Raw genomic sequence first — 22,796 nt, forward strand, 5'->3', positions numbered from 1 at the left:
TCATTCTTTACTTAATAAAGTTTGCCATAATATATACTTCTTATGAGGAGAACATGCCCCTCTCACATTCCATGTTACCACTTTCATTCAGTCAACAATGTTATGGGTGCACTTGCTCCTTTAGAGCAACCGATGTCATGAAACTAGTCAAAGCATGCTCCAATGCTACGTATGGATTTTCATGCACCACATCCTTAAAGTTGTCTATTGAACTCTTTTGTTTAGGTTCTCCTGCTTGACGAAAACCTCGAGAATTCGATGAATTTACAACCCGTCCCAATGAATCAAATTGAAGATGAAGGGGTAATCCCTTATCCCTAAATTGTCTTTGCCAAGGAACTTTTCGAGGACCCTCCCTAGTTCCTAAATTACTTTTCCAAGTAGTCTCACGAGTAGTGGGCAAACTATTACGTTGCATATTCATTGATTTGCCCTTCAACTTGCCTTGAACCTGATGCCAATCCTTTTCAACAACAACATAATTACTAGTTCTATCCAACGGTTTTTTCCCCTTATCTATAACCACCAAATTTTGTTTTTCCATATCCATAGATTGAGTTCCCTTATTCTTAGGGCCCAAACCTTGAAGTGAAACCTCTTTATAACCTGCTCTAAATGATGTTCCTTCATCCATAACAACCACCATATCTGACACAACAACATCTCTCCCAACTCCTTCCTTACCATTCCCTTCATTAGGAACCTCTATAGTTGAAGGACAATGACGATGGCATTCCGCCATAAAGTGACCCCATTCACCACATCCAAAAGAGTGATCTGCAAATGTCTCCCACTTCAATTTAAAACAAAGTCTTTTCATTCCAGGTGTGTTCATACGCACCCATCCTAGCCTCTTACGACTTGTATCCCATAATACACAAAATCTGCACTTATTTGTAGCATTTGCATGTGGAGATACCAACACTTTACCCATTTGACTCATCAACTCTGGTAAAAGTGGCCATAAAAAAGCATGCTTACAATCCATTGTTACCCAAACAGGGCATTCTTGTTTCAACAAAGCATGATAGTCCACAACAGGGAACCATTGCATTACATGCACCAATTGTTTATCAAAAAACACTGGAACTTTAGCCAACAGTGCACTTCGATGTTCCGGTGGACGAAACACTACATCATAAAACCCTCATGGTCCTGCATATACATTTTCAACACAATTTGGTGACATGATTTTGTTCAACCATTGTTTAATCCAATTAATGTATGGGAGTTTCCCAATAAAAAACAATATAACTACACAATCATAGAATACATCAAAAGATTGCAAAACTACCTTAGCATCAACATCCACATCATGCACATCCTCATCATTGCATTCTTTCGCTGCATTTTCATTTTCTTCCACAATATCAAACAATAAGGTATTGACAATTCCCCATAAAGTATCCCAATTACAATTATCCTTGTCAACCTCATCTACATGTATTACTTCAGCATATGTCGCTTTTTTCTCATTAATTTCCTCAATGCCCTTAAACCTCTTAGAGCTTCCAATGTCTTCCCTTTCACGATTACATTCAACCATCACATTACTCTTTTTTGGATCAATTGTTTCCATATCGATGTCCCCCACAATTTGAGAGGAATTCATGTTTATATCCATTATTCTTGATGTGATAGTGATCCGGGATAAAAACATTTTTCCATGAACAAGAATGACAACCAAAATTCACCCGATTGAAGAGGTCGAAGATGATGAATACAATCGAAGACCCACAATGTGTGTTGAGTATGTGGATGCCAACAACACAAGATTCCTTATTTTAATCACTACTTCTCTCACATACCACCAAATTTAACTTGTTATATCTTGTTATGAAGCTCTAATCGAGGGCTTTCCAACGCATGTCTTTATGCTCAATTCCGTTACCGATAGAGAGTGCAACAATAAAAACAATTTCTCTTTTTCTTCCCCTCTCCCCTCTCTCTCTCTCTCTCTCTCTCTCTCTCTCTCTCTCTCTCTCTTGTGTCAACATTAGTTCCTTTGTTTCTGTCTCCAAGTGGTGTTGCTTCTCCCGCTTCTATTCTTGCGTATCTACTTGAGTCTCTAAACCCGTGTCCAGAATCCGACGACAAGCCCAAATCGGACATAGGGTTTACAAGCCCATGCGCTCCGTAAAGGTCTCCGGAAACCGAGCCAGATGGAACACTGGAAGCTTAGTGACCTCTCTTCCTCCTACTCCTTAGTCCAAGACCCCTGTGGTTCTACTTGAATCGACACATGCACGCGAATATCCGCGACATCGTATCATACGCGAATGTATGCAAACGTTCACATACGTCCACCAAATTGGACGCACGCGAATATTAGGAATTAATAATGGTCTAAATGAAAGAAAGGTAGAGAATTTAACCATTGTGCTCATACGAGTGTGAAAAGAAAACATTGCAAGAGATTGTAAAGGTCATTTTTGTACCATTTTAGTTCTTCTTCCTTGTTTTGGAGATTTAATCTAGAGTATTTATCTCTTTCTCTCTCCCTCCCTCTCTAGCTCTCTCCTAATGGAAGCATGCTTGTTCATTTGTGCTTGCTTATTGTATTGTTTAACCAAGAAGAATATTAAGCTAGAATTAGCGTCATAACTATTATAGCTATTTAAGAGAGGAAGTGGTGTTCACATAATTTTAATATACCAATGATAGTACCTCGAAAGTGTGTGATGACTAGTCTCACAACCTTGGAAAGGAGATAGAACTCTAACTAAGAGAAAGTCGCGCATGCTGTGTAACACACCTAGAAGTGACACATCCACTTGGGTGTTGCTACGAGGATGACTAGATCATTGGTTTAAGCTTTCAATGAGATTTTCCCAACCTGTCAAGGAATGCAATTATAGTTTAAAAGGTGAGAGAAGCCACATGGAGGAAAGGTGAGAGAAGCCATGATGGAAGGTTGAAGTCTTCCGACACCAGTGGTGTGGCCTAAGCTTTCGTCGCGACGATTGTGTTACCTATTCCAATCTACTAGTCATCCTAATATCCATCGATATTGGATGTTAGTGGTAGGTTGACTCTCAACCATAGCTCGAGGTGGTCGGGAGGAACGAGTCCTTCTATCCAATCTGTTTACCTTTCATTTACTTTAATTTGGTCTATTGATTCTTAACAAAAAGGGACATCAAGAATATCCCAAAGAGACGAATGAGAAGCTAATTGCGGAGCGTAGGGCTCTCAATCCTAAATGTATCTTATTTGAGTGCATGCAAGTATTTTAATGATTGAACTATACCTAGATGAACTTCCACAATATCTGGTTAGATTTGTCTACTTATCCATCAAATTGTTGGAACTTGGTAGTTATGGCCTCACAGAACTAGGGACCCAACTAACACTTCCACTTGTTGATATAGCTTACCTCGTAGATTGAGCACCTACAAACTCATTTGGTCACCACCATTACAAGCAACTCTAACTCATTTCTCGATAATTTGTCATGCGTCAATGCTAAGAACTTTGAATCTCTAATATCATGTTATATTATGGTGATACATGGGTACTCATCAGCAAATTATTAGCAATACAGGAATCAAAACAATAATATATTATGAAAAGACATTATCTGTGATTACAACAACTTATGTTGGAACCGAGGTGTTTATCTCTAATAAGAAAGGTAAAACCTTGAGCTTGAGAGGCTTCTAATCTGGTGGGATTGTAAAATTTTCTAGTCTACGTTTTGTTGTGGAACTGAATAAAGCAACAAACAATATAAAAACAAGAATAACAAGAGTTGGTAAGACAGATGAGATTCTCAAGACTAAACAAAAGCATGATGAGTCAAAGCAAAAAGTTTTGTTAGTATGTGCCAAATTCCATTGGTCAAGTAGTGAAGTTTTTTTTTTTACGTAATTAGATCTTGTGCTTATGTATTTCTGTTATACTCGGTGAAGTAGTTGGAAAGAATTGTACACTCTATCGAGAGAGAAAATTGATCTAATTTGTTTCAAATATGAGCTATATCTATTTTCCTTGAGCATTTGGTTTGGCTTAGGATCAACTAGTTTTGAAAACTACCCAAACAAGATTATTGAGTGGTTTTCTTACTACTATGGGTATGCAAATTTGGAATATGCTTCTAGATAGCTTGGAGTCGGTGAAAATTGATCTAATTTGTTTCAAATATGAGCTATATCTATTTTCCTTGAGCATTTGGTTTGGCTTAGGATCAACTAGTTTTGAAAACTACCCAAACAAGATTATTGAGTGGTTTTCTTACTACTATGGGTATGCAAATTTGGAATATGCTTCTAGATAGCTTGGAGTCGTGGGAGGGGTTCAGACAGAGACATTAATGCAAACATTTAAATCTAAGCTCTGTGTCATGTGCTTCTAGGTGAGAATATATATATATATATATATACATATATAACAACCGATTATCCTAATCACGAATACCCCACCCACCATGAGGAAATTATATTTATCACATGGGTATGATCTATCTTAAGACTAGAAAATTTACTTTACATTAGTGGTGCAACCTTCATGGAGGATATGAAATTGGATTTATCACATGGCTATCATTTATCTTCAACTATAAAATACATATATTTGTGTGCATAATGATATCTCACAATTTCCATTTATAATTTATTAGCTTATTCCTTGCTTTTATCCTCAAACGTTAATTGGTGGTGCAACAATATCCATGACAACTTGTTTCTAGACCTTTCAAATTATCGATGCTAAACTGTAGATTATGCCTTTTAGGATTCCACACATTTCATCTTTTGTTGAGCATTTGCGGTTGGAATTCAAATTTGTTAAAGTAATTACGCAAGTATCTATTACATATTCAAGAGAGATTGCTAAACAAAATGTGGATAAACATTTTAATTTATTGTGCTTATATGTAAAAAGCTTCTAGCATTTGACTTTAATAATAACTATTGTGTCTATCATTTTTTATGATTTGGGAATTTATACAAAAAACATTTTGGTTGTGCAAGACCTCACTTGATGTCTCCTATCCATTTCATACAATCATAGATTTTGCTTTCGTAGAACTGACCACATGAAGATAGACTGTTACGTTCATAGAATAAAATGTTCACATAGAAAGACCCAATGGGAATAACAAAGAAATACTAAATACTAAGATCTACCTTGCGCCTAAGAGGTTAATAGGCAAGTTACGAGGCAAGTTAATTTCAATTTTCAACTGATCAAAAGAATTTATTTTAAATTGTTTATTTATCTCTTGAAGTTCATATTGATCCGTTTGATACCTAAATATAAGCAAAGAAAAAAAGTTGTCATCACAATAAAAGAACATTCTATAGAGCCCATTTGATTAGTATGGGTTATTAATGTGCATACCTTAATTATTAATGGGGAATATCTTAAAATTTAATGCTCTATTTTACCGATAAGAGCTATCTAGAAAATATCAAACATTTGTCGTTTAAAGAAATGAGCATTTAATTGTCGTTCAAAGTGTTAGAGAAATTTGAAGAGTTTCTAATTCCATATTCATAGATACATAGTCAACGAGGACTTGATGTTGCCGATAATTTTGCAAGTGCGATGCGGTTGCATATGATAGCGAGTGGCCCTTTTGGGCAATCACGTGTAATGCCACTATCATTTGTAGTGCTGATAGAAACTAGGAGCTTTGTTGACACAATATTCCAATTTCAAATATCTTATGAAAGAGTTTCATGCTTTATCTTTATCTTTATTTTTATTGTGGGTATGGCAAGTGTGTCATCGTGTGATGATTCCCAAATTTGTTTATTGATGGAAAATCAAATTTGATTTGTGACATTCCCTATACTTTTTACTTTCTTAACCAAAGTCATCATATATAAGTCAAACATTGCATTGTTGCGTAGTGTATAACTCAAACTAGTTTTTTCAAGAGGCTTTAGCTCCACCCACACCTCTTTGTTATCCTGTTACTTTCTTTTCTTTTCAACTCTTCAACATGAGTAGCCTACTATTAAAAATACTTATCATTTCAATTCTCATAAACACATGCATTGCATCTCGGCATATCCTACTAGGTGTGTTATATAGGCTTGTACAATCACGAGACTATGTTCTTTCTAAACACTTGATTTCACTGTAGTAATTTTTTGGGGGTTTTCTCTGCTGCAGATACCAAGAATGCATCAGAATCAGAGACGGCAACAATATCCAAAACAAATCACTTTGAACCAAAAAATGTAATGAATTAATTTGTAGGTAATTTGTTTGTAATAATGTAATGTGGTCAAGGGGGTTATGATAGCTTGAACTCTTCTTCTTATTGCAGGGACAAGGAATTAACAAAGAAGATGTATTGTTCCAAAGTGATAAAACAAAGTTTGTTGGTAAAACCACACAAACCAAAAGAAAGGATGGCAAAGTTTCTAATGAAGATTACATTTGTGCTAATTCATGCTAACATATTGGATGAATGCTCATGTTTCCCTTGATTAGTTATGATCAATTATTTAGCCTAATCAATTTTCCTAATCTTGTAAACCAAAAAGTAAAAATTGTCCATATGCTAGTTTATTTAAAGTAGACCTTTTGCTTTCAAATTTAGCATATATTGATGTAGGGTGTTTGTTCGTATAGTCTTTTGTCTCTGTTTAATCATGTGGTATTTACTATTTATTATTAAATGACCCATGTGTTTGTGTGGAAGAAGGGCCTACATTCATTTACATGGATCAAAGAAGAGCCTAGGTTAATGTGAGCCCAAGGTCTCCTTGTCGACCTCTATTTTCTTGTGAAAACTGAAAAACACAACAATGATACCTCTCTCGCTCTCTCTCTCTCTCTCTCTCTCTCTCTCTCTCTCTCTAGTAAAACACACCATCATGTTATTTGGATGTAAAAACTACCATTACAATACCATTGCACTTGCTACATAATTTCCCAAGTGCCATCAAATGAGTTGAAGCAATCGCCACATGCTCTAACATCCATGATTCCATAGTTGTCACATAAGTATGCCTTTAAACTTTCTAATAAATACATGAATTCCATCTCATCTTTTGGACCATCTTTCAACAACATCAAACTCTAAACAACCTTTGAGATACTAGATGCCACTATGGAATGTAGGCATTTAACCCATGACTGTTTGGTCTCCTTTGGGCAACCTTACCAACTGAGCTACATCCATTTTGGGAGCTAGCTTACCCAAGGCTACAAGCACTAGGTCTTCAGTGGGTTCAAAACCTAATTTTCTCACATCTATATATCTCCATATGTGTCTCTTAACTTATTAGATATCACTATGGAATGTAGGGGTTGAACCCATGACCATATGGTCTCCATCATAATATCCCTCCCTCCCTCCCCCAGATTTATAATTTAATAAAAACTATAAAGAAGTCAAAATTAGGAGACCATAAGGACCTTATGAACTTATGTAAACCTACGAAATGGTTTGCCAAAGGGGCTAACACATAATTTGAAAATGTTGCGAGACAAAAACACTTAACTAGGTGTGTCAACCACCCTAAATCTTCCAACCACCCTTTCAATCGCTTGGTATGTCTTTGCAGTCTCATGTATGCATCAAATAAGTTTGAATTTGACATAATTTGAGCATGCCATGAGCTCCAGTGCCTCAAGAAATGAAACACTATCTCAAAATGTTGTGAAACCAAAATTGATTTGATTAGACTTTTATTTATTTATTTATTTTAAAACTACACCATAGTTTCCATTACCAATCCAAAAAGCATATACAAGACATACAATGATACAATGCAGCGGCGGGTAAGATATCCCCCATTATGTCATAATTGACACCAACCTCTACCTATGGAAGAAACAACCATCGGGGGGGTACATATTGTCAATCCATTTTCTCATTTCTCTCCACAAAAACTAACAAATCCTTCCATTTGCCTTTAAAGGATTGTTGTTTCATAAAAATCATATCTTCATTACCTGTGAAGGAGTCATATTGATTTGATTAGACTTTGATGCAAACAATCCTTGAATCTTTGACGAAGTAGATCTATGACTTTTAAAAATCGTAAATCAAGTTCTAGCCATTTGAAACACCAAATTTGTCATTTGTTATCTAGCCACAACATCTTGCCTTGAAATCAAACCATCCTTTGCCATCCAATGAAATTGAAAATTTCCACCCAAACATTCCACAAGAGGACTATTGTCTTTGTTTTTGTGAAATCGGTCCTAGCTTTCAAAGTAAAATATGTTACCAAACATTTCCAATATATTTGGGTTCCCTTGATATCCATTAAATGAGACTTGCGTATGAAACATACATATCAGTTGAAAATACTAAATCCAAAGAGACCGTATGATAATGGGGAACCGTCAGTCCTACCCAATGAAAAACGTGCCAACTCCTATACATGATATGAGGGCTAAATTGAGCATATTAAATCTTCAATTTTTAGGTGACAAAACAATTCCTAAATCTTTACCAATAAATTTTTTGTGTCGTGCCCCAAAACATGTTTTTCCAAGTAATTTGTAAATACCTTACACAAACCCCTCATCAAAGAAATATGTCACCATTGATGAAACGACTTCAGTGATGATATATTTGGAACCAATTTGATTCAACCAACATTCAAGCATCGATACTTCCAGTTACAACAAAGATCCCAAACAACGGTAGACATTAAAGTTAAGGGTCCATTAAAAATGTTGGAATACAACTTTAAAACTTCATTTGTCACGATATCCCAACCAATTCCCTTACCCACTAGAGAGACGTCGTAAAACCTAGTCCACCTCACTCTCTATCAAATCCCCATACAATTCATGGATTTAGTGATTGTGCATAATACATCCAACCAAATCATAAAAACATGGCATGGGATGATCACCCTGACCAAAATCCTAAGCCTTGTAAAACTTTCATTTTTCATGCTTTTCTCCCTTCACACATGTGGCATCATGATGACGTATTGACCAACACCCACTCGATTTAGTTTCAATTGGTATTGGAACAATATACATGATTCAATAGGAATCCATAGTTAATCTTTATATTGCAAGATATATGTATTCCTAAGGTACATAATTAATTATCGTAAAATAAGTGCAACCATCACAATACATTGAAAATAATACGGCTAGGTTGTGTAGGCCAGTCAATACAATACGCTCAAAAGAGTTAAAAAGACCGTAATGCACAGTCTTAAATGGAAGTAAAAGATTTGGAGCAATGTTGCCAAATATTGTTCAAGAAGCAAATCAACAAATGATGACACACGTCATTCACTTCTTGAGGGTGAAACCCCAATGCACGTGTTAGTTTCATGTGAACACCAATGAGTGAGTTGAAGAAAATTTTCCTCATGGTAGACCACGTCTGTGTGAGCCATGCACACGTAATTCGTAATTCGCAATCAGATATAATGTGTGCTTACAGTTCAAGTTGAGGTTCACAAACAAAATTGGGTAACGAAACCAAGCTCCAGGGCAAGGTTCACGGGACGTGGTAAAGAAACATGCCATGCCAATGGTGATCGGTCGGCTGGCATGCATCGGCATGGGAAGCGCGAGGGCTAACTAGGGGCCATTAGGTTTGCGAGACCGGTTAGATGGCCAGCCGGACATCTCAGTGCGGTCCTGTCCGCCCCATCTTGAGGTGAGGTGCCCACGCTGGGAGCAACCTCTCGCTGTGTGTGTGTGTGTGTGTGTCTGTTTGTGATGTGAACAAAGTGAATTTGTATGTTTCTGATGCGGAAGAAATTTACTTTCCTTTTCTTGTCGTGATCAAAGAGCGAGAGAGATAGATAGAAGTGCGAAGAAGGGGTCCTTCCTGATGAATGGATGATCCATGTCAATCCTACCCTCGCCGCTCATAGCAGAACGCACACAAATCCTTCCTTCTTTACTTCAATATGGAAGATGGAGGTAATAACGCTTACTTTGATTTGCATGCCCATCCATGGTCTTGAATTAGCTTAATTCTGCCGACGCATTTAGCAGATTACGAACAAATTAACACACAAGGATTTTGGGATGCCTGATGAAAGAATGACCTTGATCGAATTCATTCGAATTCTCAATGTGATTATCATTTAGACATGTGTGAAGTCTAACAACCTCTGACCTTGATGATGATAATACTCTGATGATGAAGATAGAATTGGTGATGGGTATACATGGTGCTAGCTAAATTTCTGTCTAAAAACTCTCCCACTACATGGCCAACTATCCCATGCATAGGCACTTAAGGAACACTTTGATTGCAGAATGGATGCTTGTCTAGGATTTTGTGTCAGAATTAGGATAATTAAACATGAATATGTGTGTGCACATAACACCTTCACTGTGATTTGTTATACCAGAAAGTTGTGCACATTTTCATTGACGTTCAGTCTCTTATGTGCATATAGGCAATAAATGGCACATGCATTGATAGGACTTCATTCACGCATGTGTGTGGAGAAATAATTGTTTTTATCTGTGTTAATTTACTTCATTTTCTCACACTTGGAGTTTGAAAATACACTTTCCCATTGTAAGCCATGGTTTGATTGATTGACAGGCCCGGAGGCACAGTTGCCACTTCCGTATAAGAGAGAAGATGAGCAACGTCTGGATGAAGAGGAGATGGTGGACACCATCTCTCATTCAACCATTGCAGCAAATGCTACAAAATTTCAACGATTATTTCCTGCATGTAGTTTAGACAGAAAATCGAGATTAGGAGAGGGTCTCAAAGCTGCCTTGTGTCAAACAAACTCTAAACAGATATACTCTTGGACACCATTTGGGCTATATGGAAATTCCAGTGATGTTGAAACTAATAAAGATGGTGTAAACAGTAAGACAATCAACACAAATGGGCCAATTCAAAGAACAACCGTGGGCAAAGGCCTCACTTTCAGTGATGATAGTAAACTTGACACGAGGTCAGTCGCTGTGATCAAACATAATGCACAAACTCAGCCTCAAATCCTGTTTAAGGAGATCAATTTAAATGAACCCACAAGGATTCCAAAAGAGGATCATTCCTTTTTATGTTTATCAAGAGCTAAAGAAGAGAAATTAGAAAAGCACACAGAGAATGAACATGCTTATAAATTGAAGGGAAGTTTTAATTCAAAGGATGATAAGTCATTGGTAATGAATAGGGATATGGTGGTTATTACATACAAGAGTGAAGCCAACAAAGGCACCTTGCAAAAGGAAATGTTAGAAGCCGGATATGCAAATATGATACGCGAATTCAATGATAAATTCCAAGTGCACAATGAGGTATCGGAGGAAATGGATGGGAAAAAAAGTGATGATAATAAGAAGCCATGGCAGGATGCAAACATCATTTCAAGCCAGAATCTGTTGAAAACAAGAAAGTGTGTGGAATTAGGAGCTAGTAATAGGGATATCACAAATGAACCTTATCATGCAAGGGAGGTTAACGTCAACACCCATGAAGAGGAGGTTCTGAAGCCTAGTTCGTACAAGCTGCATGATGTATTGGATAGAGAAAATCAATATGGCAGAATGGTTATAGCAGATGAGATGCTGGAAGCTAAAGATGATGATAAACCAGTTAATGACTTGGAAACAGGGTTGTGCCTCAAAGGTAATATCATATCTGGAGACTTCGAAGATAATACGGAGATTATTGAAGATGAGGAGGCATTGGAATCTAGCAGTGTGGTGACTATGATGAATAAACCACTAAATGGATTAGCAGCAAGAGTATGCCTTGGTACTCATCCACCTGAGATCGCATCCACTGTACTCAACAAGGAGTCCAAAGTTTCGTTGGTTAACACTGGGTTTTGTGCAAATGAAGGTCAATTTCAAGAAGGCATTGTGATCACGGAGCTAGATCCTGTGAATGTGCTTGATAAGGAGTTGAAAGCTACGTCTGCTGATAATGGGTTAAGTGCAAATGAAGCCCAATTTCAACTTGGGATCATTGTTATCGAAGAGGTAGATCCAATGAATGTACTTGATAAGGAATTGGACGATACATCGGTCGACAATAGATCTTTTGCAGATGAAACCGAATTTCAACAGGGCGTTAGGATCATAGAGCTAGATCCGATAAATGTGCTTGATAAGGAGTTAGAAGCATTACCTGACAATGTTTTTTGTGCAAATGAAGCTCAATTTCAACGAGGCATTGTGCTCAATAAGGAATTAGAAGCTACATCAGCTGACAATGTAGTTTGTGCCAATGAAACTCAATTTCAACAAAGCATTGTGCTCAAAGAGCAGGATCCAATGAATGTGCCCGATAATGGACTGGAGGCTATATCAGCTGTTAATGGGTCTTCTGCAAATGAAGCTCAGTTTCAACAAGGCATTGTGCTCAATAAGGAATTAGAAGCTAGATCAGCTGACAATGTATTTTGTTCCAATGAAACTCAATTTCAAGAAGGCATTGTGTTCAAAGAGCAAGATCCAATGAATGTACCTGATACTGGACTGGAAGCTATATCAGCTGTTAATGGGTCTTCTGCAAATGAAGCTCAGTTTCAACAAGGCATTGTGCTCAAAAAGCAATATCCCATGAATGTACCTGATAATGGACTGGAGAATATATCAGGTGTTAATGGGTCTTCTGCAAATGAAGCAAAATTTCAACAAGGCATCAGGATCCTAGACCTAGATCCAATGAATATTGTCGTTAAGAAGTTGGAAGCTTCATCTACTGATAGTGTGATTATTGCAACTAAAGTTCAATTTGAACAAGACATTGTTATCAAAGAGATCAATCCTATTAATATACTCGACAATGCATCCCAAGCTATATCAGCTGATAGTGGGTTTCCTGTAAATGAGGCTCAACTTCAACAAGGCATTAGGATCATAAGGCTAGATCGAATGAATGTAATTGGTAAGGAGTTGGGATCTACATCAGGTGATAATGTGTTTTGTGCAAATGAAGCTCAATTTCAACAAAGCGTTGAGATCAAAGAGCTAGATCCAACAGACAAATGTGGCTTGGAAGCTATATCAGCTGATAATTGGTCATCTGCAGTTGACACAAGTGAGGATCAATTTCAGCAAAGTATTAGAAATGAGGTGCTACATTCAATGACTACATTGGCTGATGACAGGCCATGTGCAAATAAAGCTCAATGTCAGCAATGCATTGAGGAGCTGGACTTAATGGTTACATTGATCGATGGTGGGTCATGTAAAAATGAAGCTCAATGTGAGCAAGACATTACGATCAAAGAGCTAGATCCAATAACGACGTTCACTGATGATGAGTTACACAGAATTGACTCAAATGAAACTCAATTTCAACAAGGCATTAAGAAAATATTGTTAGATCCCATGCAATTAACTTGTGTTGAAACCCCTCAATGTGCAAGGTCTAGAACCATGTCGTCTAGATATTGGACAATAACTTGTGAAGAGCCAGGCAGACTCTTGTGCTATGTAGATCCACTAGGAAATTTACAATATGGGTTTTGTGACATTGAAACATCTCGAGAAGCTCAGGTACTATGGGGTCTCATTGAATCCCGAATTTGTATTTTGTCACTGCAGTTTCTTCTATTCATCATTACACTATGTTTAGGAGGGTTTTTTGACAAGACTCCAATTCCCCCTCCAACTTGAAATTACTGCATAGAATAGTATCGTATTTTCTGGTTAAACATGATTAAGTTTTGGTGCATGAAAGATCTTCTCATGCACCTTGAATATAAAACTTCTAGATTGATTTTGTGGGAAGCATATATTCACCACAATCCTAGAGAGCAACTGCTTTAATATGTTTTCCCTTTGCCTCAGTAACAATGCAAATATATGTATTCAGTATGATAATGGGAAATTTTTAATCCACAAAACATGAAATCATTTATGACCTTTGTTTGAAATTGCTAAAAGAAAATTCTATTTTTGAAGAACGAAATTCTTTGAGGATGGCCGAACCCTTTTAAGCTTGATTGCTAATGTAGACGTGAAAATGTAAAACTTTTTCTGAAATTCTATGTTCCAATTTATCAACTCATCCCTTCTTTGTGAAAGCAAAGCCATGATATTTTCAAAGGAAATTTATGGAAATAATTTAACAATCATACTAATTACAAAGGTATGGAAATATGTACAAAGATATTAGTTAAGGTTAAAACGTGGCTATCTAGAATTGTAATTTTCTCTTCTCTTATTTTTTGTTTACCTTAAAGATTCTTGAGTTAGGACTTAGACTAAGCATGCTTTCTCTAAATGAATCTCTCAATTTGATACACTAGTTGCATAAGACCAATGACCACCATTTACGGTTTTTTATATATGTTGGTAAAGTTTCAAAGTTCGACATCGATTCTTCTTGATGAACCACCATATTTCAATTTCAACCTTGGAGTTTCCTTCACAGGCTACTACCACCATTGACATTTAATAGTAGTCCCAACTCCCACTACTTCGGATGTGTTTTTTGTAGCAATATTTTGACGATCATTATTTTGGAGAAGGCTTTTTGTGTAAGGTTACCCATACTAATAGTCTCTACCTACATCTATATGCTTTATGAGAAGGATTCAAGAACTTGGTGTCCTCCACAACTTGGATGTGTTTGAGACTTCTCTAGTGCAACGAACTTCAGAGCAACCTCACAATCCAGAAACTAGCACTACTAACTACCGCATCAATAATCGATGATGACCTTGAAAATGCATAGTTAGGATTACTCTAACAGGTAGCTCAAATGGGCAATTCTCAAATCTAAATTCATAAAAAATGCTAGCCCTTAACCAAGTGAATATACAAGCTAAAAGCTGGTCCACATCAACAATCAGAGATGCATCGTAAAGGTTTCCCAAGTGTGAAAGCAAATTGGTTTTGCCAAATATGTATATGCAGTGTGTATGGAGATTCCGGCAGTGTGAATGCAACGTGAGGTTTTAGGGTTTCTTCAGCCCAAAGAAGTATTCATGCTCGTCTTATAGCCATGCTCCTGAGACTGGTTTTCCTTCGAAGAAATGAATGATTCATCCTGCCCTGCCTATGTCTCTGCGTTACGCTTTCTGAGCTTCCATGGCGCAGTTGAAAGTTTTTGGGCATACAACTCTTCTTGCCAGCTCTTCCCTCCGCCCCATTCCTCTCTTCCTTAATGGTTGTGCGGCCTACTTCGATTTTTGCTGGTATATGCCCAACAGTTTCTCTCGATGCTATTCCTTCTCTCCTATCTACCTGCGTAATTCTTCCTCGTCACCATTTAAAACAGGCCTGAATGATTCCTATCATCTTGTCTGTGTCGGAAAGTGACTACACTGAATGTCATCTACTGCACTTGGTTGTATGCGATCTGTTGATCTCTTTCGACATATTAACGGATTACGTTCATCTGTGCCACATTTATTCTGTTTCATGTGTTGGAAATTGGAGTAGTTTTGTCTATCTGCATGTAATAACAATGTAGGGGCAGGAGTCATATGGGTTTGATCTCTGCAATAGAAGATTTGAGACTACATGTGCTCAATTAGCTGCATCACCTTCTTTTCGATGGTAAAGAACCTACTATCCAAGTTCCAAGCCTGATGGATATAAAATTCTCACATATCATCTACATCCAATGCATTTCTGTGCGTGAATTCCAATGAATTCTAGTCGCAAATGTCAACTGTGTTATCTTTGCTCGCCCTTGTCCGTCAATACCTTTTTTGCAATGACCACGTCTGGTAAAGTTATTCTCTCTTCCAGAGTATCTTTCAGGCTATCTTATTGCTGTGGATTTATATCTGAAAACCTATCTGTAGCTGCATAATCCTTCTCTTCGATGGTAAAAATCTTGCTATTCAAGTTCCTAGCCCGATGGATATAAATCTTCCACAAGTCTACATCCAATGCATTTCTGTCCAGTAATTGTAACGAATTCGAGTCGTATATGTCCAAAGTGTAGTCTTTTCATGTCCCTGTCTGTATTATGTTTTTTGCCGGTATTATGTTTTTTGCTTCGACATTTAAAGTTATTCTTTCTGGTTAAGAGTTTGTATATTCTGGAAATCGAAAGTTTATAGTAACAAATTGGCTTCATTTTATTCAACGCTATCGAAGAAAAATTGTATATTGTAATGTAATTGCATAACTCTACCCGTAGATTGAGACATGCGTGATATTCGTGATATTCTTCATGCGCAATATCCTCAATATTCGAGAATATGAAATGGCCCCAAGAAGATTAGCAAAATAAATAAAAAAAATATATTTATTTATTTAAATAAATTTATTTCAACAAAAAAAGAACAATTAGTTACTAGGAGATTATAGTGTAAAGAGAGTTTATGAAATTTATTTTAATTAGTTAATTTTTAAAAAACGAATATTTTTATATTTATTATACAAGATAGGATTAGTTTGAAGTATTATTTTTGACGTCAAAAAATAAACATCCATAAATTTTGAGGATATAAGAAGTGATAAATTAATGAGTCTTTACTTTATTTTATTTATTTATTAAAAATAAAATGAATATTTATAACTTGTAAGTTATACATTTATTATAAAGATATGATTAGTTTGAAGTACTATTTTTAATGTCAAAATAAAAACATTCATAAATTTTGAAGATATAAAAAGTGAAACTAATGTGCCTTTATTTAATTTTATTTTTTTATTAAAAATAAAACGAATACTTTTAAATCGTAAGTTATACATTTATTATAAAAATCTATTAGTGTCAAATCCCCAAGTCTCTCTTTTATTATTCGTATTAATTGTCAGAGTTCGTTTTTTGTAATCCTAAGAAATTAAAAAAGACAAAGTGTGGCTTTTTTTAAATTTCTGATACGTGGCCACTCATTCGTATTTGTATTAGTTTGCATTTGGATGGGAAACCTGACGAATGCGCGAAGAAACATCTCACATTGTAAAAAATATGGGTAACTTTGCAAATTTAATGGTGAAGCTATAGGATTCGGCTTACTCTAGCACTATCCAGAGTACGCATCTTATGTTTGTGGTTTCGTTTTGAGAATGAAAAGTCGACCTTTATATTTATTTACAATTTGCCATGTTTGATGACGATTTCCAAACGTCTACAGCTAGGTTTGCTGTTAATGGAATATGCACATTGAAAGAGAGGTACATTGTTTGGATTTCAACTAGACTTCCTGTTAATGCAAGATGTACGTGGAAGGAAGAGTACATTATTCAGATTTGTCTACACATAGCTTTTTTGTTTTGGGCTACAATTATATGCCGGTTCAACCATTATAAATGAAGAAAACTGAGCTACAAGGTCGTTGTTCTGGAAAGTACGTTACGTTTGGCCATCAGTTGCATGTTTTTGCAAATCTTATTCTAATTCCAAACAGACCATCTGGAATTCAGAAAACTTAGCTACAAAGTTGTTATGTCTTAAATTGATGTTGAAAGATTATATCTAACAAAGGCCCTCTAGTTGCCAACATTTAATAGGCGGCCGGCATGAAAAGAGTTGACACATTTAAAATATAACTAACAAAGGGCCTCTAGTTCCCAACATTTGAAAGTTTCTGCTGTAAAAAAGCCAGCTGGCAAGAAAAGAGTTGACACAATTTAAACCTCTTCTCTTTTAGTGAGCAATTTTAGGCGTACTGCTTAACATCTCTGGCATCAGTCAATTGAATCTGCTTATCTTAAGGCTCTGTTTACTGCATGCGTGCTAAAACCTAACTATGAGAGAAATTCATTACAGCTAGTTCCACAATGACTTAAAGAGATCAACAGACTCTGCCTGTCAACCTTTTCAAAACGTATATATACAACATGAGACCTTCCTCTATTTTAGTACAATGGTAATTAATGGAAGGATGTAGTTTTCACAATTTAGAGTTGTGAGAATAATTGCAACGAAAGGTACAACAAGGAATATAAATCAATTTACATATTTATAGCATTTATAAATACATTCTGAGGAGCTGCTCGTCCTTCAGTGAAGGTTCAGAAACTGAATCTTGAACAACCTGCAGGTAAAATTTAGCCATCATTATTTAGCAGTATTAGAAAGCCATCAGAAACTAGGACATGAGAAAGACGGACCTGAAACCCAACTTTTTTATACAGCTGTTGGGCTGCAGCATTACCAATATCGACATGAACATACAGATCGTTAATATCTGCATACAGTTCACTGTGTTACAGCCTGGGAACTTTACATGTTTACTGATCCTCACAAGCAAACAACTGGGAAAAAACTTACTCCAGCATTTAGCAGCCTTAATAGCAACATCCAAAAGATTTGACGCAATTCCTTTCCTCCGAGCGAGCCTAGTTACACAAACATTTGCTATATAGCCATACTGATGTTCAGGCTCCATAATTGAATATAGACTAGCAGATACTATGTCCTGGAGTGGTATAAATAAATTTAAGCTGTATATATACTCTTATAATCACATTCTTTAGCAAAGATTTTGAGATAAGCAAACGTAAGCGGTGTAAATATTCTCTCATAATCATATTCTTTAGTAAAGATTTTGAGATAAGCAAACATAAGCTGTATAAATATTCTCTCATAATCACATTTTCTTCAGTAAGGATTTTGAGATAAGCAAACATAAGCTGTATAAATATTTTCTCATAATCAAATTTTCTTCAGTAAAGATTTTGAGATAAGCACACGTAAAGTGTATAAATATACTCTCATAATCACATTCTTCAGTAAATATTTTGAGATAAGCATTCAAGAACAAACCTTCGGAAATATTGCACCTCGTAAAAGCTGACGAATACTAACATCAAGTGTTCCGATAACCCTGTCCCGTAGTGTGCGCGGAGGAAGCACTCCTATTTCAGTCTGACAACCCTCAGAAATAACCTGAAAATGTGGATGCGGTTTAAGAAAGAGCAACTACTTGATGAATAGGAAGACAATACTCCTAAGTGGCAGACACAAGCTTTCTACTGCTGAGTGTGCAAATCTTACCGCCACCAGACAGATGCATTGGACAGTTTGGCCCTGCTTCTGAAAACACCTCCGTTTTAAGGCTGTGAATTCCTGTGAAAGATGAGTCTCTAAGTTCACAATCACATTGAATTATCATCACACATACAAAGAAGTTCATGAAAATCAAACCTGCTCAGCAAACTTTTTCCGATAGCTATCAATATACCTGCCATACAGAGTATCATGTCCCCTAAATAATCGATGTGTTTGTAAACTCAACATTGTCAAGCAGAGTAAGGATTACAAAACACAAAACTATTGCTACCGGAAATATGATCTTCCTTCAGAATAAATCTCTGCACGCAACCATGCTGCTGCCTACCAAGCAATACGCATAACAATATGAACAGAGTTATAAAGATGCGTATTTTAATGGCTTTGTAGGTATCGGACGCATTACCCAAAACTCTTCATCAAGGACAGCCTCTTGGACGACATAGCTACCAAACGACATAATATAAGGTCTCTGAAATTCAAGATCTGGAATTTCTACATCTTCAACTCCTTTTTCTTTTAGCTTTAAAGAGCTTTCCTTGGGAAAGGGTGATGTGCATTGGCTTTCCAGAGTTGCAGTACACTTTATTCGTCCCTTCCAAGAACATGATCCATGCAATGCACTGCAGTCAGATCGTATTGCAGTCACAACAGCAAAAGAAAATCATTAAACTACCAAATACCAGCTAGATATCATTACAACCATACAAACAGAAGCATGATTTCTTTCAAATACTGAATACAATGTGCTAGTGGAAATTTTGATATTACATGGTTAATTTAGATTTGACTAAACACATAACTGGTGATTTTGAAGGTTTTGGCATGATGGGGTAGATTTATATAGTGAGAAGGATCATCTGAGAAAAACGAATCATCGTATGGTTCTTGTATATTGCTAGAGTTTCTAGTTCTGCTAATGGATCTGTTTCTTTCAAATACTGAATATTACAATGTGCTAGTGGAAATTTTGATATTACATGGTTAATTTAGATTTGACTAAACACATAACTGGTGATTTTGAAGGTTTTGGCATGATGGGGTAGATTTATATAGTGAGAAGGATCATCTGAGAAAAACGAATCATCGTATGGTTCTTGTATATTGCTAGAGTTTCTAGTTCTGCTAATGGATCTGTTTCTCTTGTATATTGCTAGAGTTGCTAGCCTTCAGGGTGCTGACACAACATACTGCATTCTATGCTTGTCTATTAGTCTTTTCCCATAGAATTTATAGTCATTGACTGTTCTTCCCTGTTCTGTTTCTTTTTGTAGGACATAGGTTACTGGGGGGAGGGGGAGGGGGAGGGGGGGATCTTAATGTGAGGGGAAAACCCAAAAAGCAACAAAAATATGTGTATAAAAATCATAAGAGGCATAGAACTTTGGAATGTGGAAATCATTGTTAATGTACCTTTCGATGGAAACTGAAGCAGCATATTTTATACTTCCCTAAGGTAAAATGTTAAGTGCACAATTTTCAACATCAAGTTTACGACATGTCAAAATTTAGACATCAAATTTGAGAGTATAGTAATAGCACAATGATTTTCATAAACAACCAGCATACAACGTGCCGAGAGTGTCAGTATTGGGGAACAAAACACAACTATAGTATAGAACACATTCAGGAAATGGTGAAACATAATGGGGAGACAAGATATACCAAAATCTACGATGCAAAAAATATCAAAATTCATTGTTATGAGTCTATGGCGTGAATCACAAAATTAGATAACAGGTATATTGAAATATCATCATTTCAAAATAGATAATCTAGAAATATATAGAAAGTTTTAAAGTTTGTTGTGTAGTTTTACTTTGTGTTTTTTGGCATGCTCCAAGGATGGATGAAATTAATTTTCAGAAATTTTATCCTGGAAGCAAGAAAATAAGTGAGATGAGCAAAGAAACATCTATGAGACTGTAACGAGAATAATGAGGGAGAGGAGTCAGAAGCAGCATGGTGTGACTAACTGACGGCTTGGATTGGTACTTTTTTGAGTTTTTCAATAGGGAACAAGTGATCTGGTTTCGATCTGGTTTCTAAGCATAGAAATACCTTTTCTCTAGACTACGATCATAAGACATCTTAAAGTCCGTGTGCCATAAAATGAAAATGTAGCTCAAAAACTGATGCCAGGCCACAGGACAATAACCATTACACATGTCAAAGGCCAAAATTCAACATGTCAGGATACATGGAATCTGCCGTTACCATTGCAACATACAACTCGTTAAAACAATGAAACCAATGCGGTTTGGAACAAATATTTTGGGGCAAAACTTCTATATATTATATCATTATGAACTTCGCAATGATGACCTCAGTAGAGAAACAAATTTGGACATTTAAGAGCATTGATACCCAGATTATAGTTGGTAAAAAAATTCAAATCATGTTTATTTAAACTTGTTCAAGTTGGTTCTCTAAAAGTATACAAATGAGCAAGTTTAATAAATGAAACCAAATAAAACGAGTTGGTTTTCCTGGCACAACAAATGCCCTGAAACCAGTAACCAGAAATCAAACAGCCTTTGTCTTTTCAACTTGGTAAGGGGAGGCAAAAAGATGAACACATACATGTACTGATGGTCATATGACAACTATCTGTTCCCAGGGAGCCGAATACCAGACAACATGAGCTTCCATTGATGATTTATAACTATGCTGATATGAATCACTGTAGGAGGTCATCAAAATAGAGTTGTACTATACAAAATCTTCTCTAAGTAGGTAGTCAATTCTTATCCTGGATCAGGTATATTCCATAGGATCTCATTGAAATTTGCCTGGGATGAAATTTCCCAGAACATATATAATGAGAATGGAACAAAGAGTACATTAGGAAATGTTACACTAATAGGCTGAAAACACAACCATTGAATATTGTAAAACCTTAAACTGGGAATTTCGAAGGGACAATCTAATAGAGAACTGTGATCAATGATTGTGAAAGGTATAGATGACCAATGCAGCATTCTAGGGAATGAGAAAGCCTATATATTAGATTTTCAAGGCTTCATCATCAGAAAACTGCTGTGACTTGTCTCATTGCCAAATGCAACATATTTGGCAAAACTTACATCCTAAAAGCTAGATTCATGACATTACGAACTGCAATCCACGACAATGAAGGGTAACTTGGATCGTTTAAAAATGAAATATTATTGTAATAATACACTCTCACGTTGGATTTTCCCCACACCTCCTTCACAAACTCAATGACCATGAAAGTTAACTTGAGAAAACGAAATACAATCAGAAAACTACATAGTAAGCGTTTCGTTCAAATTTATCATCAGAAAATTGCGATGAATGACTATGAAAGTTACCTTGAGTCAACGAAAACCACAAAAAGAGTGAAGATGATTTATGAAGAACACCTGGAAAGAGGAGGCAAAATCTGAGCAAAACTTGAATATTTTTCCGTCTGAGACAGAAGCGGAGAGACAAGAAACACAGACATCGGTTCAAAAGTCGTTCTTTTTTCCCCCTTTCTGCGAAAACGTCGATTCAATCAAGCACTGACGATTTCTCTTTGCAGTGAAGAATCATGCCTTGTGGGGAGGAGGAAGGGGAGGAATTCCGTGTCTGAAAGTGTCGTTCTTTCGAGAAGGAGAGGAATCAACGGCTCATCGCGGATACAGACACAGAGATGATGATGGTGATGATGATGACGACGTCTACGACGACGACGACGATAATTCTAGCACATACAACTGTTTTGGAAATGGGCTTGTATTCCCTGAAAATTACAAAGGTAGCCTTTTCACACACACTACCAGGGACAACATGGCTCCGGAGTCCCATCGAAAAGAAAGCCTCCAGAAGAAGTATGAATTCACTTGCACGACGAAGCTTTGGCTTGGCCGTCATGCAAAATCCTATAGCTGCTTAATCATGGCCTTTATATGGTTGGGTCAACAAGGTTTCATACACCTCT

The 22,796-nt window shown here is 36.5% G+C and overlaps 1 protein-coding gene and 1 long non-coding RNA gene across 2 annotated transcripts; one reads left to right on the forward strand and one right to left on the reverse strand.

Annotated features, from left to right (window-relative positions):
* Positions 1–5,852: 5,852 nt before the first annotated feature.
* Positions 5,853–6,622, forward strand: LOC147868375 (uncharacterized). Its single transcript, XR_015531226.1, has 3 exons — positions 5,853–6,026; positions 6,121–6,188; positions 6,278–6,622. It is a non-coding gene; the product is annotated as an uncharacterized LOC147868375 (long non-coding RNA).
* An 11,089-nt stretch (positions 6,623–17,711) lies between these two features.
* On the reverse strand, positions 17,712–22,587 carry LOC147868376 (Acyl-CoA N-acyltransferases (NAT) superfamily protein). Its single transcript, XM_087318512.1, has 9 exons — positions 22,237–22,587; positions 19,257–19,473; positions 19,122–19,174; positions 18,986–19,022; positions 18,836–18,907; positions 18,605–18,727; positions 18,110–18,257; positions 17,950–18,026; positions 17,712–17,873 (listed from the first exon to the last, which is right to left on the reverse strand). The coding sequence occupies exons 1-9, from the start codon at positions 22,317–22,319 to the stop codon at positions 17,808–17,810; spliced, it is 876 nt and encodes a 291-aa protein (XP_087174638.1). The 5' UTR covers positions 22,320–22,587; the 3' UTR covers positions 17,712–17,807.
* Between the last annotated feature and the right edge of the window lie 209 nt (positions 22,588–22,796).

Source organism: Azolla caroliniana, unplaced genomic scaffold, assembly GCF_043228905.1.
Source record: "Azolla caroliniana isolate FFs.n. ecotype wild unplaced genomic scaffold, voAzoCaro1.0.p SCAF_1, whole genome shotgun sequence".
Lineage (NCBI taxonomy): Eukaryota > Viridiplantae > Streptophyta > Polypodiopsida > Salviniales > Salviniaceae > Azolla > Azolla caroliniana.